Genomic DNA, 27,056 nt, shown 5'->3' with positions numbered 1-27,056 from the left:
CTTGTTCCTTCCTTCCATTCATTTCCCCTGTCATTCTGTTGAGTAGCAGTTATGGATACTTTTCCTAACCCATTTATTATAGTTGTCTCATTATACATTATTCATTAATATGAGTCAGTTGTCTCTGGTACCTTTGGCTGGATGATGATGAGATGATTCTGAAGTTCATCTTGTTAGTCTAAGTCGAACATACATAGTTTTTAGAGGTGATGAACAATCAAACACACACTCAAAAATGTTCTAGACTCATTTTAGAATCATCAGCATAATTCACTGCAAACAGAAATGAATCCAAATAAGATCATAGTACAATTACATTCTATATATCAAGTGTCACATGATTACATATCCAAATGCCATTACACTTTCTAAGTGACTTCAGCTAATTCATTTGCACATTATTGCAATGCCAATGCTATATAATGCTCTAGAGTAGCCACAAATGAACCTAAGGTCACTGAGCCTAAACCCAACTGTGTAGAGGTGGGCCTTTGTTCTCTAGAGTGATGGAGCACCATTCAGTACCTTTGGAGTGAGTTAGATTTGCATTTGTTCAGAGCTAATCATCCAGCATCAGAGCCTGGCCTCACTTAGGTTCTCAAAGCTGAATGCAATCGAGTCTTCATTGCAATGTTCTTACATATAGCCTCCTAAGAAGAACAGAAGCAGGTTTGCAGGTCAAACACTTTTTTAAAAGTCTGATTTCAGAAGAAACATCAAACTATCTGTATCTGTATCCAGAAGGATGTAACACAAAAAACTGATATTAGTCACATACTGCAGTCTTTGTTTTTTAAATGAGTGCGTTTACTGTTGTGTCAGGTTGCAGCCTGCAGTTTGAGCTCAGAATGATGCACATTGGGCCATTTTTGTCACCTGGTAGCTCAGAATTCTAGTAATTTAGAGATGAAATATTAGGGGAAAGAAATATTAGAGAACCGTTTGTAGGACTATATATAAATCATAGGGAAAGACTACTGTGAATAAAGAAGTGAGTTTAATTGTCCCATTAAAATGACTCATGTGTGCAATTACAGTCTGAGACAATGAAAAACCATTTGTAATGTTCAGAACTAATAACCAAATGAGCATTAACTTTCAGTTCATGCTTAAAATATACTCAAGCACTACAAAGCATTACAATGCTGCTCACGCCTTTAAAAGCACAGGTTCCTGGACACGCAGCAACACTATCTGTAGTGCACCCTTTTGTGAATGTACAACCCTAATTTTATTTATTTATTTTATTTTAATAATAAAATATGAGAATGTGAATATATTTTTTTTATTTCCTTCACCTCGCCAAACAATTTACATCTCTTTTCTGCACATTTCTTCTCATTTCAATCCCTCCTTCATCCCCATTCACCTCTGCTTTTCTTTCACTCCCCTCTCTCCTCCTCACCCCTGTCCCACAGCTCCTCCGTCTCCATTGCCTGTGCACCGACCCACTTAACCGATTGTGAAGGCTTAATTGCCGTGCATTAAAATTTCAGGGCCAGCTCTTCCATCGCAGATATGACAGCAGGGGAAGATGAAGTGACTGTATCCCAGCCACAAGGCCCCGAGTTGGGCTCAGCACTCATGGTCAGTGGCTTTTACTATAACCTTCATCAGTATGAATACAACTTCTCCTGTGGGCCTCAGTGTTATGAGCCGGTAACAGACCATAGTGTGTTCCAATCAAGAAGTTTAGTTCTCTGTCTCTGTCCCTTAATGTTACTGTAGAGCCACAGCTCACATCCATCTGATGAGATCTGGGTAGTTTGTGTTCTCCACCAAGCTTGTGAAGCTGTCCAGTGGTGTTATTTTGGAGTGCTTTGATAAGATGTTGATAAGAGAGACAGATTCAAAATGGAAGACATATATAGACACATAGAGTAGTATCTGATAATATCAAGGTCCAATGCTTATAATTATAGCATTTTAACAGTCCTTTCTTTTGTCTAATTGAGTGAATTAGGTTTGATTTTGCTTTTGATTTCATCTATAATTCAGTTTAGTTCAGACTTTGTTATCTCTTCTTGGTACATTTTCAGCAGCTATTTTCAGCAACAATAAAACAACACCACTGTAAAAATGGATTTGAACCTTTTACTTAGACTGGAATGTAGATAAAGATGCAGTGTGTTTGTCAGGAAGAGAAAAGCCTTGTGATCATATTTTGTGTTAAGATGTATTGGAAATGCAATCTGAATTGGAATAATCATATAAAATGACGTGTATTATGTATGCTTTCTATGCTTTTCCTCGTACAGAATGCTAGTAACAGATGTGGAGAAGGGAACTGGAGAAGGAGTGTGTGTGTTTGTGGAACGTGTGGCTGTGGAGCTGCTATTGCGGATGCTGCGGATTATAAATGCAGTGCTGCAAACTGAGGCACAGGAGGGCCCATGTTCTAGATTTAGGGCTGTGGGTGTTTGTTCCTTTACCTGGACCGAAGCCATCCTGGAGAAACTTGTAAGTATATACTGTGCGTATAAGTGTGTGCGTATACGTGTGCGCGTGTGTGTATGTGTGTGTGTGGGTCTTCGCTCAGTTACCATGGCAACAGAGCAAATCAGGTGAGTTCAGAAGGCAATGCAAAGCTGACATAACTGTAGACCATGCACAGAAGGGTCCTACAACCTTCCTAAAATATGATTAGAAATTATGCCACGCAAGCATACATACATGCACACACACACACACACACACACACATGAAAGCTACAGCACCTAGCTACTGCATCAAAGCAGCTTACCCATCACACAAGACTAAATCTCTCTCTCTCTCTCTCTCTCTCTCTCTCTCTCTCTCTCTCTCTCTCTCTCTCTCTCTCTCTCTCTTTGGAGTTTGTTTTGATTGTAACATATCTGAAAACAATATGAAAAGCTGTATTTAAGCAAGAGGATAACAACCATGGGGTCGAAATTTCAGTGTCCAGGTGGACGTCAGAGGGCACTGGCATTAACAAACTAATAGTTTTTACGGCTTCATTTCAACCCAGTCAACTCTGACCTCTCACTGATCTCTCACAGATGTTTACAAATAATGTGATATTACATTCATTTAATGAATTGAATTTCTAGAAAGGAAAGAGTATATATTGAGGTGGAGTTTCAATAGATTTTCAGAGAGAAGCGTCATAAAACAATGACTGAAAACATATCTTAAACGTAAATCAATCTGACATTTTTTGATAATCTGTTTATTACTATGTTAACTTGTTAGATCTACCCCTGGTCATAATTCATTTTTTAATTTAAAGCAATACATTCATTCATTCTTGTTTATACATAATGCAATAAAATGCACTTTGCCCACCTCAAAATAATATTAATTGTTTCATGGCCATGCTAATTTCAGATATTATGACCCAGTTATATTACTGAACATAACAGTATAAAAACAGAACTATAGCACAGAAACACTAGTCAGGTCGAGTCTGTCAGTGAGTGAGCGAAGTGAGAATGTGGAGTGTTTTTCGCATTGAAACAGCTGGTATAAAATATTTGTGTGTGTGTGTGTGTGTGTGTGTGTGTGTGTGTGAGGAAAAGAGAGAGAGAGAGAGAGAGACAGAGAGAGAGAGAGAGAGACAGAGAGAGAGAGAGAGAGAGAGAGAGAGAATGCTAAAATCATACAGCAAGACATTGGGAGAAATGGACCGCCCTTGAGAGCAGATCACACGCTTGTGTTGCTATGGCAACTGTATTAGGTAACTGGGTTGCCATAGTGTCTGAACAGATCAAAGCTCAGCAACAGAACAAGGAATAAAGAAAACACATACACACACACACACACACACATCTAACAGTGAGGTGAAAAGAGAAGTTGTGATGTATGACAAACTGAACTTATAGTCCAGTATAGATAATAACAGATAAATCCATATTTTTTGTAGATAAAGTTTCTTGAATAAATAAATAAATGGATACATATGTACTCCAATAAACCATAATATTAAAATGACCTCAGTTTTTTACAATCATTTTCTATTTCATCAACTCCTCTGACCACATATAACTTTGTATTCTTGCAATTACAGGTTGCAGTTCATCTATTGCTCTGCATACATTGTCTGCCCACCTTTTACCCTGTACTTCATTGGTCTTGACCCTCATATTACTAAGGGAGGGCAGGCATAATGTGGGTGTGGGAGCATTCTCAACACTGCAGTGACACTGACACGGTAGTGGGGTGTTATTGTGTACTGCCCTGGTTTGAATGGATCAGTACCATCTCTGTGGGGGTCCTGTGTGTCCTGACCATTGAAGAACAGAATGATAAGCGGATAACAAGTATGCAGGCCCAGAATACACAAGAAACAAATAAAAAAAGACACAGTGAAATGGCTAAAATGTTTTATTCTTGTTTCTTTATATTCTATGTGTCTTTATTGTAATTTATTAAATTTAACAAAAAATACTAAAAACGACTGTAATGAAGATCTGATTTGAAAAGTAGTCTTTATTAGCTCTGCTGCAGGTTTCTCCTCTTGCGCCATTCTTCAAGAGATACTTTTAAAGCCTCAGTCAGAAATTGTCAAAATAATGGAAGACCTCCAGCTGAACACTTATTCAACAGACACAGATATTTACACACTGGAATTTTTCCATTTTAGAATTTCTCTGCTAGCTGTGATGGTCTCAGCTTGAGACTTGGTAGCATTTTGTCATTCTAGAAGTCATGATGATTTCCATTGTATGAGGCATCTTTAATTTACCATAGTCATCATATAGTGTTCAGCTTGAGGTATGTCAATATCTTCTCATATATTGTTTTCTGCAAATCATGCTGTTTGCTTCCAGTTACAATAGAATATAGTTATTTTAGTTTAATCCACTCAATGGATTCCAGATACATTAGAAAGAAAAATAATGCAGCAACTTATAGGCACATAACAGACTTTTTTAATCTCCATTTTTACTTTTTTTAATGCACAAGTCTATGTTTGTATGCATATTTAGTAAGCTATAGTGCTCAAGATAAAATACTGGTCTTGAATTAATATGCTCAAGAACTTAGTAGGTCAGCTTGGTGTTTATGTATTGCATGGCAGTACGTATATAGATGTTGTAGAAAGGCAATATTGTAGTGTTTTAGTATAACTGGTGTCAAACATTATATAATCCATAATCGTCATATAAATATATAGACACACTGCAGTATGACTGGTACAGGTCCCAATACCAGTTATACTGTAGTGTGCATAACTCACTAATACAGCAGATTTCTACAGGTTGTTGCAGGTTATTTGAAGGCTTCATAATACATGCATAAGAACTTAGTAACAAATTTTAAAAGAAAAATTTGAGGATTCATGCCATTAATTCTGAGATAACTAGAAATGTATTATGAAATAAATTACAATGCACTGATATAAATAGCATAACAATAAAAGTACAGAGATAATGGGACTTAACGGCAGGTATTGTTATGACCTTTAAAATTACTCTTAAATTTTTTTATATTTTATATTATACTTTATTCTGTTTGTATTAATATACATATATTGCTGTACAAAAAAACCCTGCTCTTGAAGTAGAAATATCCTTCTTCAGTAAAAGAAGTCCCCAGTAGATGATTTGTGTTTATTTCTACTTTGGTAGAAAAGTACAAATGTGTTTTTGTAATGAACTTGTGTATCAAAAGTATATGAAGTGTTTAATTTGAAAATACTGAATCTATTTGTTATTACTTGAATACAATTAAATATTTAAATGAATAACTAATATATTATAGAAAAACTGTGACTATGAATTGGACTACACAGAAGAGAATATGTGATGAGATTATATATTACAAAATTTCTTCAATAAAGAAAGTAATAACTGAAATGTTTAAGCAGTATGTTTAAAGTACACTGCCAAGAAATAACGAAAACAAGAATATTCTTGATAATGGTTTGCAATGAAATACATACAAAGCACTGGGATTTATTACAGTCAATAATTTAGCTATAGAACTAAAAGTTGTTTGGTTTGATGATGCTCCACAATAGCACCAAGGATGAAGTAAATGTCTGCCACATTTTTAAAGGTGATTATGTCAATACAGTTATGTAATTTATTTCAAAATACATCTGTCATATTTTAATTTCTACCATAAGCTGTGATCAATGGCATAAATATCCCAGTATTGCTTTATAAATATGTTATGCATGTGTTATGAATTCTTCTCTATGTACGTAGACTTCAAATAGAATATCCTTAAATAAATCAGGGTATTGTTTAATTACATTCTAAATCCAAATGCAATTCCAGTCTGTTCTGTCATTTCATGAGAGTCACCTCAGTTAATGCGAACTGGTGATTTAAAGCAGTGGCAGTGTAATTTCCTATAAACAATGTTGTTGGAATACATTACAAATTGCATATTTGTCTCAAAAGTGGACTAATAGAAGGGTTGTCCAGGATTCAGTGAGCTTTTCTGTACTTTAAGAAATGTAAATAGACAATCTGCTATCATTAAATGAAAAAAAAATATTTCCAGCTTGCAATCATTTAAACAACCAAGCAAAAAGACAAAAAGATTTCATCCTATGTTCATTGATTTGGTGTCTTTAGATTTGATACAGATTCTGATAATGCTAGAATAATCTTATATGGCATGAAAAACTTGAGTCAAGTCTTTTTCAAGCTGTGTTTTTTTAAATTTCCAACAGTCTTTTCCAGACTCAAAGGAATATAATGGCTGCAAGGTGCAAACTGCAAACAAAGGCAACTCATGTGTGGCAATAACGGAGTGAGCAACTCTTTTAAACACTCATTGGAAAAGGCAGCTTCATGAATGATAGGTGTTGTGAATAACAAATACAAGTGGAGATAGCAGGTAGCCCTGGCACGTAACTGGATGGAAATTCATTCTAAACTTTCAATGCTATACACAAACCAACACAGATAGCTTGTTTGCAGCACACAGATATTCACAGAGATGTCAAGACTCATGCAGTCAGTTTCACACCCCAAACATACTTGCTCACGTCACAAGAAGAATTGTCAACAGTAATATATGGGACAAACACAAGGTTTTCTTCCTAGAAAGGTCTATGTGCGGGAAGGAGGGAACTGCATGATAAACTGCTTCCCTTGTTAGGCCGTTAGGAAACCCATTTACGTTACGATAAACAGACAAAGTTAACAGGTGGGGGGAGGAGCGTCGTGAGCCATGCACAGAGTGGTGGGAACACCACGGTTCATGACACAAACAGAGTCTGTGGGCTCCCTGCTCCGGCTGTGCCTCTGAGCCTCTACAGACAGGGGAAAGAAAAGAGACAACACAACAATTATTACCCACACACACAGCGCACACAGACAGATGAGCGAAGTGGAGAATGGTGCTTGAAACAAGAGAAGAATAGGGAAAGAAGCAGGAGGCAAGATGAAAGGAGACCAGAGGGTCAGGCTGATGTGCTTTATCCAGTGCGGCATGGTAAAACATACACTTTTACCATGTGTCTCTACCATGCTGATGCATTCAGCACACAGTGCTGAATGGATTTTCACCACTTCCCCGGTTACAACTTGTCATTCAAACCATGCCTCCGTTCCCTGAAAATGTTAATGGTTTAGTTCAATTCCATTTCCATGCAATCGGTTCATTTCTGACATGCCGCTTTCACCCAGAAGCACGCTTCTCTTGTTTTCTTCTTTTCACTCCTTTCAGTCACGTTTTCAGTGACGTCTTTTTTGCCCTTTTTGAACCCCAGGCCAAATAGAGTGGTTGTCACATACCAGGAGAGAAACAGAGAAAAACAACCAACCAACAAATAAACAAATTTAAACCCATCACATACTTTGCCATTAAAAAACAAACTCTACCATCAGGTTTCATACAAAATTTATTTCATGCTAGAATTGTCATCATTTTTTGTCTTTTGTATCTATCAATGTTTGTTGCATAACATTGTGCATGCATCTGATCCCCCCCACCCAAGTCCTAAATTGCATACAGTGTTCTTCTCCTGTAAATATACATTTTTCTTCTGCTTTTTATTGATATTTTAGTCAGTTTTGTACCTAAAAGAAAAAATTTAGGAGTAAAGATGTGCAAAACACATCTTTACACCTTCCTCTTAACATGATGCAATTTTTGTCTTTTTTTTTCATCTTTATTTTTCAAAAAATAACACTGTCAAAAGTCTGTACTTAATATGGGAAATAAACAGTTGCTCACTACAGCTCTCCACAGGATCTATTCACCAATGATTATAGCATAAAACAGAAAAAATATCAACTAAATTTGCTCTGGATTCCATTTTTTTTCTTGCTCAGAGAGATCCAGTATCACAAGCATGCCAAACAGAAACAAGATGAAAAATTAGTTTAATTTACCACATAGAAAGCTTGCTAACATACATTTTGTGTTGTTTTCTTTTTATCATTTGTTTTCATCGTCCTCAGCAGTTACATATTTTTCGTTCAGAATTTGAGGTCAATATGACCAGAGCAGGTTCACATGTGGTTCTTAGCACAAATGAAAATTTGGAAGAAAAACGTGAAAAATTTTGCTGCTAAGCACTGTCTTTGAACATCTTGTAATCATGGCTACATGGAACGTATGCAAAAGTGAAGAACTTTTGAAAGAAAATATATCTTTTTTTCATACAGATATTCATAACAGCAGTAAGTTTTTCTTTGTTTTCTTCTTTTTTATATACCATCATGCAACTCATGCTAAAATGTACTGTTTAGAGTCTTCTGCGCTTGTCACCAAGGACAATATCATTAGTGTTGTTAGTGGCTATAATGAACCATTGATTATTGAGCTTATTCCACCTCTTTTCAAGCCGTCAACAGATTGTACGATGCCTTCGGTGCTATAGAACTGTCCACACCTTTAGTCCATTTAAAACGAGTGTCCAGGTCCATGAGACCCCTCAGTGCTTTTAAGGGATCACCAGGCAGAATAAGAAGTGAAATCCTCACTGTGGTTCTTTGTGATGAAAAAATTTCAACGCTTGCTCGACTACCAATATCCTGCTGTCCAACCCTCTCTATCTCTCTCTCTCGCTCGCTCTCTGTCTCTCTCTGTCTGTCTCTCTCTCTCTCTCTACATGTGTCTCTCTCCACTGGAAAGTGACCTCAAAGCTCCCAAGCCATTGTGGAGCCAAGAAAGGTTGGAGAGGGGGAACTCTACAGTCAGTTCCACTCCTTGAGTCGCTGTGGTCCCTCTCAGGTCACACGGAGCACTTCTGACTGCATAAGTTTAACTAGGACAGTCTCCTCTTTACAGGGATCTGCGGTAGAGAATACAGGGGAGGTGGGGTTGCTGTAGGTCATCCTGCCACTGGGCCTTGGTCATTCAACTCAGCTTAGACAATGAGCATGAGGACGTGGAGGAACAACAACGTGAAGCGACTTCACATGGACGTGGGTTTATGGCAGAAAGAACAGCATCGATTCCTTTTACAATCCAGATCACAAAAAAGTACAGTAGAGAACAAGAGTAATGGACAGGGACATACAGAAGAAGGAGAGAAGAGAGAGAGAGAGAGGCAGTTGCTGGGAACAGCAGAGAGAAGAGAGCAGAAGGCTCTGGCATGCGGGAGAAGTTGCTGAGGGGCTTGCTACCAGGTACCTTTGGATGGGACACACTGGATGACCCATTCTGAAGGTAAAAAAGAATAGAGTTTGGGGGCAGGGGGAGGTTCACAGCTGAAGTTAGCCAGAGTAGGTTGGATTGAGCGACAAAAAGTAAAGAAAAGGTGCAGGATGTCTAGGAAAACATCTTGGGCTTTCATCTTGGCTTGTAGGATTGGAGAAGGCTACAGGTTGCCGCTGACTGACTACATTCAAAAGATAATCATGAAGGTTCAGCTAGCTGAGTGTGTGCAGATTTGCATGGATATGCATGTGTGTTTGCTGGTGAACAAGAGAGGGCCACAGTGCAAAAAAATGACTATAAAGATGGAGGATCAAATATAACCTTAGGCATGTATTTAATCTCAGATATAACTGAGTCGAATGATGCGCAGTGGACAATAGCGTACAATAGCCTACACTTTCCCTGAGAACTTCTGAACATTCTTTTGACATTAGCTTTCTCTATAATGGCTCTGCATAAGCCTGAAGGCAAAGACAAGACAAATGGCAGTGACAGAGAGCCATTGAGACAAGGGGAGGAAGCTGGGAAGAGCAGCATTATTCCTTAGGGCAATGACTGGAGAGGAAAACAGAGCAGGCCAACACTGCAGGACAGGATAAGGGGTAGCAAGGAAGGGATTGTGAGACTCTAGGAGTAGGACTAACACAGGGAGAATGCTCCCTACCACTCCATCAATAATTCCTTAGAGGAGAGATGGAATGGGCGAATGGGAGCGCTGCAGGAGAGCAGGGCGGCCACGGGATCCAGCGGACACCGACGCCACTATGGTGCCCATGCTCCAGGACTTTTGGTAACCTTGGTTTGGGTGGAGAGAGACGGGCAAATGGAAGTCTGAGATACTGAGGCTCCAACTTTTTCTTACTTTTCTTGATGCTTTTGTAGCTTTACATCTGGACAAGCTTTTGTCAGCTGTTACGGGTCATTGTAAAGGATGTCAGGTTTTCATGCAGTTATAGAGTGCACATACATGCACAGAGGAAGGACTGGTTTGGGCTGGTATTGAGTAGGGACACAGGATATTCATTGAAGAGAATGGCATCTGTGCAGGTCAGCTTTGGATTACAAAGAGATGCTACAATAAATAGCTGACCATTTTGGTTTTAAGGCCACTCTAAATCTTTAAACTCTCCTCAAACATTACATACCATTGGCTTGACATAATCGAGTGTTTCTGATTGTCTTTGTGACAACTGTCCTGGGGGATCACTCTCTGTAAGCTAGCTGTATCACTCATTTCCCCCAAAACTTTCTTTCAGTTTGATCCAAGTTATGTTTCTAGTTAAACTTTCTAGAACTCTTGGACACAAACCTCTGTGGCAGGTGTTGTAATTCAGACTAGTGATTTTTCCCATCTTTTATAGAGAGTTGTGCCACTAAGGACAGAAAAGCCTGAGATCCAGACCCAAGACAGGTGTCATCAAGGATTAATCTAAATCCATGTGTCCAGTGTCCTTTTATCTGAACTCAACTCTTAGAGAGGCCTTAATTATCTAAGCCATTATGTTAAGATTTTGCTTTTTGCCTACACAATACCAGACCCAAGGGCAAGACAAAACATGCTGGAAGGCCAATAAACTGGCCCAAAGCATGCATCACATAGAGCAGCACAGAAAAGTACATAATTCACTTCACAGTAATATCCATTCACACAAACACACACACACACACACACACACACACACAGTCTCACTCTCTTTCACACTCACATATATAGGCTACATATGTCCACACATTTGCACCGACACACAAAAAAGCTCACAACACCAAAACAATCAAAACAACACACCAACACAGAAATACAGAAATACACAGCATGTGTGTAGGTGCACAGTGTGCTGTGTGTGGATGTTGACTGTTCTTGTGGTGCATCTGAGAGTGGGAAATGTGTAATTAAACAGAGTATGCTCACACAGAGCATGACATCATGTGACACAGAGAGACAGTGCTATTGCTTGGCTATTGAGGGCGCTCTGGATGAACACATTAGTAGGCCTAAGACAGTGACATAATCTGTTTAGAACAATGACAAACAGACATGGCCATCTCTGGTCTGGGTCTAAGGGATATAAGGACATGACTGAAATGTTTATTAGTCACCTATTTGTTCTTGCTTTCTTGTACTCCCTAACACTGTACTATGGTAACTTCCACCCGAAGAGTCCAGGGTGTGTTTTAAATGGCTGTGGGTGAATGGATGTTTAGGCAGGTGCTTATTTTCTTCTGCTGCTTTACAAATGAAATGCTGTAGATGATGTATCTTATAAGCTTCAGGGAATGGAGGTTCACATAGCTGCTAGCACTGTGCTAAAAGGCTAGCGCACTCTGCTCTACAGGTTTAAAGAGAGGCTGGAAATCAGGTGGTTACTCTGGCATGGCCATCCTCCTGGCTGTGTGTCCAGCCTAGCTGCAGCAGCGGGTAGCCTTGCGGGCCAAGCATCGGGCCAGCAGACTCCCCCCCTGACCTCCCTGAGAACGTTCCAGCTATGTGCCAACCAGGCACCCAGAAGATGGGGGTGGGTGGGAAGAGAAATGGAGGGTAGAAAAGACACACGGACAAACGGACGGGCAAGTGGAGGAGATAACGAGTAAAAAACAAACAAACGACAAAGAAAAAACAGAAAAAAAGGGAAGATTAAGGTTGGCCCCCAGGAGGCAGCTGTATGTTTCACTGTGAGCTTGAATATAATGCAACATGGCATTCAGAAAAACTCATTGTATGTTAAAAAAGAGGAGTGGGTTGGAGGAATGTGGCTAGCATTGTGAAAGTGCAAGGTGTTGTCTCTTATCCATTAGAAGCTAATGGAATCAATGAAAATTAAATGTAAGAACTGAAAAAAAAGATTGTCTTTTTTTTAAAGTAAGATTAATGTCAGTGAAATTATGATACGCAAAATAAAAGCCCAAAGCTGTTAGCAGAATGCTGACTAAGTTTTTCAGGAGAAAATCTTGCTGAAACGTATTTGCATTGTGTTGGACTGCAGTAGGCCTTTTATCTCTTCAGCTCACTGTCTCTCTGGGAGCGCTCTGCTTGTATATAATATTGTATATTGAGCAATTTGAAGCCTGTATTTATGTATGTATATGTGTATGTTTCAATGTATGTGTTTATGTATGTATGTATGTATGTGCAGTTGTGGCTAAGGTTAGCCATTACATACCCTTCCTCACTCTGGTGCCCGTGTGTGTGGTTCGGCCAGCCATGTTCAGAAGGAAACACGGGGTGTCCCCCCGCGGTTCACAGGGGCTAAAGATCTGGCCGTCCTCAGGGGAAATGGCCTGGTCTATGTGTGGACAGTCTTCGTTGGCCAGCGCTGCCTTGGCTGCCTCGCCGTTCACTTTGGGATCTTCGAACACACAAGCACATGTGAGACAATGCAGGAGCAGGGCTACGCTCGGCTTGGTAGCATGCCTCATAGCAGGGGTTAGGAGGTGAATGAAGAGGGGACAGTGCCCTCTGAAGGGTTGGAGAATGTGTTGTGTAAAAGATGAATTTGTATGTTTAGTATGCACCTTTTTTTTTGCCAAAATTGGTGAACTGCATTATGATAGCACACTCATTAGAAGCCTGGATTAATTACCCTGAGCCACATAGCGCCAACACTGAAAAATGGATTCACCTTTTATACATGTTGTTTAAATTGGCAGAATTTTCAAAGCAAGTTATTGTACTTTTTTCACTGGGACTAAAAGTTCTGCTGAAATGTCTCATTAACATTTTTCATACTTGTTCCACGACTTGCAAATTGACTCAGTATGGAAATATACTAAAGTGCATTAGCTTTTTTTTTTTTTTTTTGGCATTTGTTTGTTTATTTATTTATTTATTTTTGCAGGCCAATGGTTCCTAAACATGTATTGAAAATATTTAATTAAAGCACCATTCAAACCACAATGAGAGAAATGAGAATTTGCATGGCCATGTTTGATTAGCTTGCAGTGAGCAGTGTTGGATTAGGGCTAAATATAGAGGAGCAGCACAGTGTTGGAGCTTCAGACTGTAGTGGAATATATAGAAACGCTGCATGGCAACCAGCCTGTTCACCTGTGCACTCTTTGGCACCCAGAGGCTTCAGCTCACTCTGGCAAATTTACGCCTCATCGATCACACTGGTAAAGAGGTAAAACACTGCCAAAAAGCTCCTCGGGAGGAAGGCTGTACTGCAAGCAACATCACAGTGGCTTTGCTGAATTTTCCACTGGGCAAAGACAGCACTGATTGACCCCTGTGTTCTTAACCTTATCACTATCTTATATAGAACACCTGTTGTCAGAATCCACACATTTAAAAACACGTGCTGATGTACAGTTACACATTTAAATATGTCCGCCATTCACCCTAAATAGCATTTAGCCCACTCATTATTTTACATGAAAGATCATATTTAAATGAAGCATAAATAAAGCAGTTAAATGTAAGCCTGGCCTCGTTATACTGAATATGTTTGCCATTATCTGAAATCAAGACGCAATGAAATTTTGAAGGTATTGAAAAAAATATCCCAGCAGATTAAGATTAAGTGCAGGATGAATGCACTAAATACTGCTTTTAAGTTTTAAATACCTTTTTAATAGCCATTACCTCTGCAGTTAAAATGATATAAATAAATTTAAACTACGTGATGGTCTTTGAGTTTTGCACAGTACATTAGAATATATTCACAAAAAGAAAAAAAAACCACTCAGTATCTATTTCCCCAGAGCAGTGTGGACTTCCTCTCCCCAAGCTCCTGCTCACATTACCTTCAAACATCTTAGATCCCTCAGCAGCCACATGTCTGTACATGCGCACACACACACACACACACACACTCAGACTTGTGTGCATGTGAGTAGAAGTCCTCAGAGGCTTTGTACATGCACACATACACAAACACGCACAGAGGAAGTGCTGAGAACTGATGCAAACCTTCCGGGATTGAGGGATGAGAAGGATGGAGGCAAGAGGGGGATGAGTCATAATCTTTAGAATAGCTCAATGAATAAAGGTATTCCTCACACTCGTCTATTGTTATTGTTCCTGTCACTTGCTTCCTGCTTTGTGTCACTCTTCCATCATCACTGCCTGTGCAATCCTAATATATACATATTCTCTGATGTGTAGTTTGTTGTGATGACACTGATATGCTGTCTATGTATGGCCATTGTACGTAATCAGCCCCTTCTTGTGCTACTTATATATAATTGCTTAATCAGATATTTACTTACATTGTGAGTCATATAATGGATTAGATTTATTTATATATTTTGCATCTAAAATCAGACATAGCTCTACACTGCATACCAATACATCCCTACCTCAAAGCCAGTCCCCCCCTGATTTCTGCAATGCTAGTAAAAATATTACAAAATGTAAGGTCAGCATGGCACAAGCATTGCTTTCTTGAATTCCCTTGGCTGTTTTTAACCTTAAATAATTGAGCTCTTCAGGGGTGAGCAGAACTTAAAAAAAACCTATGGGTGGAAACGGCATAGGACATTTATTCTGGACCATTTCCACAACACGCCTAACCTTGTGTTTTCTACACGTGAGGAATAATTAGTGTTTATAGGACAGGGGCTAATATTGGTTATTACAGGCAGATATTCTATATGAAGATATAGAATGTGGATAAGCATGTGTTTTTCTTAAACTTATACATAATTATAGGGAGGGTGAATGTATATTCACTGAGGACCTTCACAGTGTATAGTGGAGTGTGTGTGTACTCAAACATTATGCAACTCCTATTCCCCAGGAAGCAAAAGAATTACAGAACACCACGGGGCAGTGGGATGGACATAAGTGCAGCTCCAGGGGGAGCCAGCAGTGACGTACATAATTTCCATTGCAATATGTGTGTATGCACATCTGTGTATGTTTGTGTGTGTGTGTGTGTGTGTGTGCCCTGTGTCTCTAGCTCATAGCCAGGATATTCACTTTCCTCATGCTTTTCAAAGCATCAATAATTCACCCTTACTCTAAACTAACCCCCTCCATCCCTCTCCTTCACAGCCTAAAGGGTTTGTGTTTGTGATTTTGTGTTTATGTGTATGAACATGGGAAACTGTTGTATATCACTTATTGCACATTGTACATGTTTGCACATCAAAGAGTATGAGTGTGCACTGAAGAAAGAGATGCATTCACGTGAATAAAATATATCACATCAACAGTTTTACATACTTTTCGCAGTAAACCAGTTAAAGGGTATGTTCAATATTTTGATGCCGATATCAAAATAAAGGATTCATTGCCCATCATTCATTTCATATACAATTCAGCTTGTATATGAAAACTATGCCACAAAAAACAGCACATTTACATATAGAATGTACACCTCTTCAGCATGTATCAGCTCCTTGGTAATGTTATAAGTGGTGTTTCAGTCTGGATGTCTTTTAAAATGAGGCAGCAAATCAAAACAGGGGGTGTACAAATAGCATTCTTAAAGGCACAGTAAATGGGTGCACACAATGCTTTTCAAACACAAGGTGATTTGCTCAAAAAGAAGAAAGACATGCTAATTAGGTGGTGGGTTAAAGCTTGACAAGTAAATAATCACACGACAGCTATCTGAGGCAATCCAAAAGGCTGAGATTATTGATAGTTTTTAGAATGTGCTATTTTCTCAATTAAACACAGAATCATGGACAAAACGTGATTTTCTTCCACACTAAATGAGTAATAAGAGAGAATGCATCTCCTACATTAATTCCGTGCTGGAAGACATCTTGCAAAATGAGCTAAAGACCATTTTACAGAGATTGGAGAAGCATCCATTGAATGCCCCTAACAAAATGGGGTCAGAAAATGTGGTTGATTATTTTTTGTAGCTGAAATCACACAAGTACCATCCATACAGCTTCAATACAACATTAATGGAGGGTGGGTGTTATAAATATAGTACTATAGTAATAATTATTTTTTTTTTTTACTGTATAACTGTGTACATGCGTGTGTTTATGCTTAAGTTCTGTGTGTGTGCTGCATGTTTTCTTATTTATTGCCAATGGAACAGATGCCATCTGTCCATCGCATTCCTATTTCTCACAGTCTCATGCCCAGAGTCAAGCGGCTCCAACTGATTAGCCAGGTTTCTTTGCCTCACACCATTTACACATGAAATGGACTTCTCGGCAGAGCTAGAAAAAGCCAAAACTGATGGCCAGGGATCATCATTTACAACACAGAATCAACCGGGCTTCAAGGTTAAAGCTATTGTATTCTGTACCACAAAAAAATTGTAAAACACTTCATAACAGTTCATGCATGCATATCCTTATAAATATGTAAATATATACATATGCTATAAAAATATTTAAGTATATGAATCATTAATAATCTCGTCAATACAAATTTCACCTTACATGATTTATATATTTAAATATTTAAATATTTCTAGATATTTTCAGATGTTTTAATACATTTTATCTTCAACAGCATTGTACACATTTATTTTCTATTAAAATGAACTACCAATCAAAATAAAATTTCCTCTAGATTACAATTAAAAGTAATCTAATTTCCTAGATATTAATAGGAAAATGTTATAACATTGTTACTGATAATCTTATAATGAAAAATACTAGATATAGACTAGAAGTAAAATGTTTAAGATTTTTACAGCGTAGTAATGAAAGCTGTGCATCAAGATGTGCTGGATTCACTGAACTGGATGTGGAAGCATGCTAAGGCCTTTGTTTTGCTTTGTTTTGTGTGTGTGTGTGCGTGTGTGTGTGTGTGTGTGTGTGTGTGTGTGTGTGTTATGCAGTACCATGTGAATGGCTCAGGAGTCGTGCGAGTGGAGTGAATGACTGCAGCTCAATGCAGGGCCCTATTCCTATTGCGTGGTTGCTCGGACACGATCACCATGGCAACATGCTCCAGCACAGCATTAAAAGAAATACAGAGGCAGTGGAATGAAATAAACAAGAGATCAAATGAAAGCGGGAGAAGGTGGAGTGAAAGAAAGTTGAAAACTTCCATTCCTTTTTTTCACCTCACATTATGTCAGCAATAAATACTGCAATCTAAACCTTTATAGTGGCTTGACAAGAATGAAATGTCATAATTCATGAAATATAATGATGGATGCTGTCTTTTGTGGCCATAATAAGACATGGTATAATACCTCTTTTTGGTTGTTGTCCAAATGTCACACACACATATTAGGCTCCTTTATAACTTATTACTGGCACCATTTACTGGCACCATCTTTATTCACTGAGGGGTGAGTTCATCAAGTTCAGTACCTGTCACTTAGTCCTTTAATTCACAGTCCAGTGGGTCTTTATAGCCCTCTAACCAAAGCTTGCCAACAAGCATGGTGATCTTTAGCCTATGCGCAGCTGTGTCCTGTTTTGCATCCCATTGGTTGATAGACACACCTGTGATCCATTCAGTTATTCTGAAATACCAACACATTTTCGGTGAATAATTTAGAATACCCACACTAAAAATTAATTATTATACACGCATAATTCATAATGCCAATCCCAGTTAATCAGCAGGACTACGTCTATGGTAGGCACATTTTAAAAAGCATGCTCGGTTAACTACATATTCTGATAGGAGGGTGCTATTTCAAATGTATTTCAAATGGTGTAAAAATAAATAAATAAATACTGTGACAGCGACTAAAATGTCAGTTATACGTTTATGAGTCGGTTTATGAGTATGTGTATACACAGGTGCATTTGTATTTGAGAGAGTTGGCGTTTGTGAGCACAGGTGTATCATTGTGTATGTGTGTGAGTGTGTGTGTGTGTGTAAGTAGTCCAGTTTGTACTCATATTTATGTGCAGTATAATGAGCTGAAGAGCCCAGGCGAGGGAACACCCTCTAGACAGGAGAATGACAGAGGGAGAGCCACTCTCAATTACACACTAATGAAACAATTCTCACTCTGAGTATGACCAGAATCAAGCAACACCACCTCTCTCTCTCTCTCATCTCTGAGTACTGTCAATGAAGGCACTTATCTGCACATACTCTCAAAGTAAGACATTTATTCTTGCAAGAACCAAACAGCGCTTATGTCCTTCCTGCTGACCAGTCACACTTTAACTAAAATGTTACTGATGAATTGTTTGTATACATGTCAGTGCATGTATATGTAATCAGTATCAGGACCACAAGGCTTATATTCAATAAAATTGCAAAGGCATCTCTCGTACAACTTCAATTTCCCAAAGATTTATGGCTCAGTTCCTGTCCTTGCACATAATGGATATTCAGTCCACTGTATGACTAGACTGTGAGGTAATTAGCAAATTGTATTGGATAGCTGCCCCAACACTGATGAACAGGAGGTAAACATAATTATTCAACACTGATAGGGAGACAATGTTGTGCCCCTTTTGACTAAATGGACTATATATATATGGCATCAAACCATTAAAGAACCAAAATATCCATCCTAAATCACACATCAGCTATACATACGTCCATGCTTGAACAAAATGAGTGTGCTATACATTTCTTGGGTATGCAGTTCGTAATTCAGCTTGTGGTGATTGTGTATGTGTATATGTGCATGGAAAAAATGGAAAAATGCTGAATGGTTGTTGGGTTGTTGTTTTTTTTTCTTTTTTTGGAATGCTTCTGCTGGAGTTGCTTAGTTGATTAAGTGATAGATGTTGCATTCAGGCCACTAGAGTGACAGCAGGCGTCAAAGCTGAGAGGACAGTGAAGACAGTCAGTGAGGCGGAAGGGAAGGAACAAGAGGGTTCAGGTCTCATTCTTAGGCTACTTTTTTGTTAGCTTTGTCTCTTTTTTCATTCATTCAGATGGACATGCCTCGGAAGGGTTTCCTACCTGCTCGGTTCATTTCTAAAACCTCGTCCTGGGCAGCCAGTGGGCACGTGTCGCTCTGGGTACTGTGGTGGGGTGAGTTCATGCCTGACTTACAGAAATTGGGGGAGCCCAGCTGGGGGGCACGTGGGATGTGCTTGTTCTTTTTCTTTGGTAGCTTTTGCTTGGCCATGGCCAGTGAATAGTACATCCCAAAGTTATTAACAATGACTGGCACAGGCATAGCGATGGTCAGCACACCAGCTAGGGCGCACAAAGCACCCACCAGCATGCCCGACCATGTCTGCGGGTACATGTCTCCATAGCCCAGTGTCGTCATGGTGACCACAGCCCACCAAAAGCCAATGGGGATGTTCTTGAAGTGCGTGTGCTCACTGGCCCGTGGGTCGTTGGGCTTGGCACCAATCCGTTCTGCGTAGTAAATCATGGTGGCAAAGATGAGGACCCCCAGTGCCAGAAAGATGATGAGCAGCAGGAACTCATTGGTGCTGGCCCTCAGGGTGTGACCCAGCACACGCAGGCCCACAAAGTGACGTGTCAGCTTGAAGATCCTCAGGATCCGCACAAAGCGTACAACCCGCAGGAAGCCCAACACATCCTTAGCCTCTTTAGAGGAGAGACCGCTAAGGCCCACCTCCAGGTAGAAAGGCAAGATGGCCACGAAGTCGATGATGTTGAGCGCGTTCTTGATGAACTTTTTTTTGTCAGGACAGAAGGTGATACGCATCAGGAACTCAAAGGTGAACCACACCACGCACACACCCTCGATGTAGGTCAAATACACCTCCGTCTCCGTCTCCTGGTATATACGTGTGCTGTTATCCTGTGGGTCGAAGTCTGTGCGGTTGATGATGGGGTTGAAGGCCTCGTGTGTCTCCAGGCAGAATGTGGTTATAGACACCAGGATGAAGAACAGAGAGGCAAAAGCCACCCACTGTAGGAGAAGAGGGTAGAAAAATATTAATATACAGGCTTTAAAATCTTTTTCAAAACTGAGGCCGTAGCCATGAACTGAACATTGGGGGGCATTTTATTACAATTATTATTTTTTTATATTGTTTAATTATTGTTATTATTATAAAGGACTAATAATATATAACCATAAACAGAAATCTAGATATTGTTATATGAAGACAAGCCCAGATATTGGAACCAAAGTTTAGTAAAACCTTTTTAATCAGTGAGCAAAAAATACCAGTGCCAATACAACCACAGTTTCAGCTCAGGGTTCCAATCCCCACAGCACAAGTCAGAAAGCACCTCTAAAGATCTGCCTTACACCCCTTAACATGATGAAGCCACTCAGCTTCTTCCTCTGCTATATGTTAGAATTTTCCCATTCCACCTTATATGGTGCAGGCACTCGAAAGTAATGACAGCAAGCTTTAAGGAATTGGAAAATGAACATGAAGATGGGAAATAAAGAAAATGTCTCGCTTATTAAGCAGAAAAGTTAGGAAGACCAAAAGATAGGAAAACCTGGTCAGTTTTTATTCAATTGTCCTGTCCACCTTAAATGTTGTAACCTCATGAACCTGGCATCATTTAAGGTGGAACAGGAAAATGCAAATAAGAACTAGGGAAAATGTATTTAAAATGGGAAGCCTACCCTAGGGTTATTAAATAAATAAAGTCCAAAAGATGGAAGCTGGTCAGCTTCTTATTTCAATATTCCACCTTAAATGGTGGGGATAGATCTTTAGAGGTGTTTCCCAAAATTATGCCTTCGTAAAGGAAGAAGAACCCATGGCTTACATCAACTCAAATAAAGTGATGTTTATGCATCAAGGGCCCTGAATTTAGTGCATTAACTTTCAAAATATACCACTTGCATTCCAGTCCATACAGCCTTGTAGAGCCAATATATGACAACTGCTGTCAATTCTATCAATTTGTTAACACAAAATACAGTGTCTTTATATACATCGTGCTGTTACATCTACAACTACTGAACTCCACCTTCCACACTGAACTTAAAAGAAGTGTTTCAGCCCAGTCAGCTTATGGATTGAGACAGTGTATAGGGCATGAAAATTCTAAAATGACATTTGAAGAAGCAGTCTAGCTCATCAGATTTGATTACGCACTGTTTGGCAAAATATGTGCACATAGCTAAAGAAGACGCAGTTATATAAGTAATTACTGAAATGGAAACAGCATAATCATTAGGTGGAAATGAAGCTAAGATGGTAAGGAACTGTACTTCTAAATGGCATGTCCCTTTCTCACAGAATGTCATTATTTTGAGAGATTTGGTAGAATAATTGTTCTTATTTTGTCTTGAGCTTTTATCACACCTGTCCCTTTGATTCTGTTTTTTGATAGTCTAATGGGCTGCAATTTCAGCCCCCTCTAATAACTCGCAATGTAGGTCAGTACTTTTATTGGGGCGACACTTGATATAACTAGCATCATATAACTAGTCCAGCGGGGCTCAGAGGACACCATATGCAGCCCTAATGGTGTGGGTTTGAGCTACTACACTGCCTCTGTGTGCCCTGAGGTCAGATTTCCAAACACGTAGCAAATGCTACATAAAAGTCCAATCTTGCTATTATTATTTCCAGTGAGGTAATACGTTTTAATATTTGGAATGGTTCTCTGTGTATTTGATAGCATTCGGCCACAAGCAAGCATAAGGAAAGTGTTCTACAACTCCATACATATAGTCCCACCCTTCCACAGAAAATGCATGGGTAATGATGAGCTTAAGCTCATGTGCAGCTTCTCCAGAGCTGTTTCATAAAATGCTTTTCTATGGATATAGTACAAGCCGTACATACACATCTGTGTCCACTGTGGAGGCCACTTTAAAGAAGGTGAATTTATTATTATGAGATATGTCTGCGAACTACATTAAATTGAATTTAACTTAATGGCAACTTGAAAAACACAGAACTCATAGTTGGGAAAAAAATCACAAAGAAACACTTATTTCCAACATAATTTACTTAAATTAAATTTCTTCTCTATGATTCTGCCAATTATGCTTTCAGATTTAATGAGCCACTTTCAGAGGCAGATAACTGTTAAGTATTTTTTATATTTATGTAATATTTTATTGTTTGCTTAGTTAATTTCATGCATTGAATAAGTAGTGTTCATGCTTCCAGAAAAACAAGGTCCTGGGGTCTCACTGAATAGCACTTTCATGCAAGAAAACCCTAACCTTTCCATAGTTCAATTCCTTAAACAACAGAACATCCACATTTCCTTTCTTTGCTCATAAATAAACGTGGCCATATTATTAAAAAACAAGTTCCAACTTGGCCTCCCCTAGTGTGGGGGACCCCCTATGTGGAGCATAAACTGGTTTGGGTGGTTTACAAACAGGGATTAAGCCTAGTGCTGGAGTACACAGCATTTTTAATTGTGATTTTCCATTGAAAGGAGGAAATAGTCCAGGACTAAGCTTAATCCCTGTCAGGGGAACCACGCCTGTAAGACATTTTTAAAAAGACAAATGATCACCTTGATAATTTTTGTGTGGTACCTTTTGATATTAAAATGGACTCGTTTGCCCTAAAAGGTAATAGTCACGTTTCATTTGCCCATGGTGCTCAGTTTAAGGAAGATAATAATTCAGGAAACCCCATCTTTACTTTAGTGTTCAAAATAGTTTTTATGTGTGAATATAGAGCGTATTTTCTTTACCTCCAATGGCTACAGTCTGAACTCCTGAGCTCACCGGAGGATCTTAAATGGGACTAGAAGGATTAGTGTGGCAGTATCTGCAGTTAAAGGTGGGTAATGGATGTTGTGTAACTCCACTTAACACCACTACAATACTGAAGAATCTCAGCTTTGAGAATGTGAGGAGGGAAAGAAGTGGAAAACAGGTATAACCCTGAGGTGTGGTCAAGTACTGTTCAAGGTTGAGTAGATGTTAATGTGGGGAAAGTTTAGTTGAAAAAGTAAAGAGCTTGAAAAAGTAAAGTTTAGAGTGAGAGTTCCCTCATTTCTGCACATGGAGTAAATGTGCACAAACTCCAACAGTGTAGGACACATTGATTTACTGCTAATTCCCTGAGCTCCTGAACTTGTCCAGGAAGGACACAGCACATCAGCAGCATATTAATGCTATTCCTGTGGCAGCAATTAATTGTACGTCAATAATACATTCAATAATTTTTTAAAATGTTCTATAAACACATGATTATTCACATAAATAAATTTTATGTTAAAAGGAATTTCCACCTATTGTTAAAAACTCTTTACCACAGATATAACAATGTCATTCAGGTTGGTATGATGTGAAATGGGTAATTATGGTGATGTAATACCACAATTGAATCAATAAGCTCTTTATATAGAGTAGTTGTTATATACATTTCTTTAAATAATAATTACGGCTGTTTGATGCATTATGACCTAGTGCTATATATTCAGTGTCTGACATCACATCTCTAACAATCTGTGCCATTTTCCATGTGGTCACATTGGTTAAATAAGTAAAAATGGGTACCATATTTCTAATATGGAGGCTGTATTACATGTATGTGAAAATCAACAGTTTGTACATTTGCATGTATGAAGTTGACAAACAAACAAGCCTCCAAATGCATAAACATTTATACCCACTATGTGATGACAGGCAGTGGCTCTAAATACGGATCCCAGAGCCCAAGATGGCCATTGGCAACCATTATTGGAGCGGAATGCTTCAAGCCATTATACAGTGTTCAGTAATGAGCCTGATGAAATAGCAGAATAAAGGTACCATCTGTAGCTTTCAGCTATGGAAAATGCAAGCTATCTCTCTCTCTCTCTCTCTCTCTCATTTATTCTTTTCTGATGAGGCTAAATCTTAGTATAATTAATTCAGAAAAAAAGAGCAACTAGATGACATTAGACTATAGATTGTAGAGATCAAATGGTTGATATCTCAGTAATGTTACTTCCCTTAAAGATTAGATTCAGGGTTCCATTCCATTCTCTCATATCAAAAATAACAAATAAAAAAATAAATAAACAAATAAATAAATACATGCAAGTTTTGTAACACTTACTGATAAATGTGTAGTAACCCCTCAAACACTATCAAAATCTTTCAAGCAACACATTCAATATCTTTGAGTACTGCTTTCATCTTCTGCCAGAGATATAGTGTGTGCATGACCACCTTTGGCATGGTAAAATAGATCAGCATGGGGAAATGGATATTTCTGAATGGTACCATGGTTTCTATCACTAAATAAAACATTCAGAATACTGCATTCACTTTTGGATGCATGGTGATATTTTCTGCGTAAGTAGTACTCAGGCTGACATTCGGGCTGTCTTGTGGTTATCAGACAAAAATGCAGATACTTTGTTTGCGATCAAAATTAAAGAGACAGATTTATGCTCCTTTGTGTCACTTCGATTTCAGTGCACATTCCTTCTTCCCCTGTCCTAGCACTTCTCATCGCAGGGCAATATGTATCATCTCTATGGGAAAGTAGCTCCAAGTGATTGACATAATGAGTTCTCAAGAGCATCAACGTCAGTCTGGTCTGCTGTGTGTGAAATATGATGAAGTCAATTGATTTGGTGCAACACATCAGTCTGGCTTTTGCACTTTCAGATTCATCTCCTCAGTTATTGGGGGTTTTTTATGTTATAGTATTATTAGTGACGCTTAACATAACCAAGGACATGTACCAACAAGTGGGTATGTCTATGTTCATGTCAAGCTGACTTAAAAGGCAGCACACTGTGACTTCTCATAGCTACTCCATCTGAATTACAGCCTCACATACTGTGAATTCTAAAATGATTTTTTGTCATCAAGTGTAGCAAGTTATTATTTATTCCATCAGTGTGTCCTTGCATGTTGTATAGGTGAAAAGAGTGGTCGAGTACAGGCCTTGGGTAAACCTCCCACGTCAATCCCACGCATGGGAGCGCCAAGCCCACACTCACTATCTTAATCACTCTCATATACATGAACCAGCAGGGACTTACTAGTGACCACTACACTTATAAAATTGTGTATCATTTCAGCCATCATAAACATTCATTTATTCATTATCTGTAAGCGCTTATCCAGTTCAGGGGCGCGGTGGGTCCAGAGCCTACCTGGAATCATTGGGCGTCAGGCAGGAAGGACTGTCTTCACGGACACTTTTAAGTGGACAATCCACCTACCAACATGTGTTCTTGGACTGTGGGAGGAAACCAGAGCACCTGGAGTAAACCCACACAGACACAGGGAGATCACACCAACTCCTCACAGACAGTCACACGGAGCAGGAATCGAACCCACAATCTTCAGGTCCCTGGAGCTGTGTGACTGTGACACTACCTGCTGTGCCATCCATCCATTATCTGTAACCGCTTATCCAATTTTAGGGTCGCGGAGGGTCCAGAGCCTACCTGGAATCATCGGGCGCAAGGCGGGAATACACCCTGGAGGGGACGCCAGTCCTTCACAGAGCAACACAGACACACACACATTCACTCACACACTCATCCCTACGGACACTTTCGAGTCGCCAATCCACCTGCAACGTGTGTTTTTGGACTGTGGGAGGAAACCGGAGCACCCGGAGGAAACCCACGCGGACACAGGGAGAACACACCAACTCCTCACAGACAGTCACCCGGAGCGGGAATCGAATCCACAACCTCCAGGCCCCTGGAGCTAGCCACCTAGCAAATTCACTGATGTGTAGCCAGGTGAGGTCACCATCCCCAGTGCCAAGCATGGGCAAGGGGAATACTAAGGCCGATTTGATTATGCCACAGAGCATTAACACTGTTCTAGAGTGATGGAGCACCATTCAATACCTTATGGGAGTTGGAGGGTCTGTGATCCAGAACTAATGTTCTGTTGTTGTAATGTTCCATAGGCTGACTGCCAAATGTCACAGCAACATTACATTGTGTAATATATATTATATACTCATTACACAATGTACTTTCAAAGCAAATCATTCACACCTTTTCAGAGTTAGTGTTAATAAATCAAGCAATAGTATAAACATCTTCTGTGTTGCCTGTCTGTAACCTTGCAGTCCATCACCATCCATCACCAATGTATAGCTAAACCTCAGAGTGAACTCTGACCTCCTGTCACAGGCCTTTCATTAGTAATGGTTACACAGCAGGAGTTATATGCAGCTTTGCTGCTTTCTTCGGAAAATAATTATATTAATATGCAGTTTGCTCCAGAAACACTGCTGTGAGAATATGACTGCATTCATCCAGTGGTGCAGTATTGATGTAAGTTAGTTCTGAATCACAAATGGTACTTCAAATAATCCCAAAGATACAGGAGAGACCTTTATCACAGCTGCATGTGCACATATGCAAATAAATAAATGAGTAAATAAGTAACTATAATAAATATATACTTAATAAATAAATGATGGTTCATGCAGATTTATGCACCAACTATTTACCAATAATCTAACACAGATTGATCCATTGTCACTTCCAGAAACTTTATCCAAGTTTACAGAAAAAATGCCAATGATATCAAAATAATGGCATTCAGAACTTACAAAAACACAGTGAAAAATATGTGTGTGCATTTCAAACTTTTTTAAAAAATGCATTAAGATGATTTTTATGCAAAGTCTGCTTTAATAATTGTTCTCATCTAATAAACACATGGGGCGGCACAGTGGTGCAGCAGGTAGCACATTCGCACAGCTCCAGGGACCTGGAGGTTGTGGGTTCAAGTCTCACT

The 27,056-nt window shown here is 39.2% G+C and overlaps 1 protein-coding gene across 4 annotated transcripts in view; it reads right to left on the bottom strand.

Moving 5' to 3' along the window:
- Window positions 1-6,196: 6,196 nt before the first annotated feature.
- LOC136678652 (potassium voltage-gated channel subfamily C member 1-like) overlaps window positions 6,197-27,056 on the bottom strand; it is a 39,424-nt gene continuing 18,564 nt past the window's right edge. For 2 of the 4 annotated variants that reach the window (XM_066656730.1, XM_066656731.1), the window contains 3 exons: window positions 19,385-20,315; window positions 12,747-12,932; window positions 7,280-12,069 (listed from right to left, as the gene is read on the bottom strand). In XM_066656730.1, the coding sequence (XP_066512827.1) occupies window positions 11,942-12,069; window positions 12,747-12,932; window positions 19,385-20,315 (1,245 nt within the window). In that variant the 3' untranslated portion in view covers window positions 7,280-11,941. Of the gene's footprint in view, window positions 7,232-7,279; window positions 12,070-12,746; window positions 12,933-19,384; window positions 20,316-27,056 lie in introns of those variants that run through there. The other 2 variants (XM_066656733.1, XM_066656732.1) reach the window with 2 other exon arrangements.

This window comes from Hoplias malabaricus, chromosome Y, assembly GCF_029633855.1.
Source record: "Hoplias malabaricus isolate fHopMal1 chromosome Y, fHopMal1.hap1, whole genome shotgun sequence".
In the NCBI taxonomy this organism is placed as follows: Eukaryota; Metazoa; Chordata; class Actinopteri; order Characiformes; family Erythrinidae; genus Hoplias; species Hoplias malabaricus.
The sequence above is the reverse complement of the archived record's forward strand: the minus strand, read 5'-3'. Positions and strand labels throughout refer to the sequence as shown.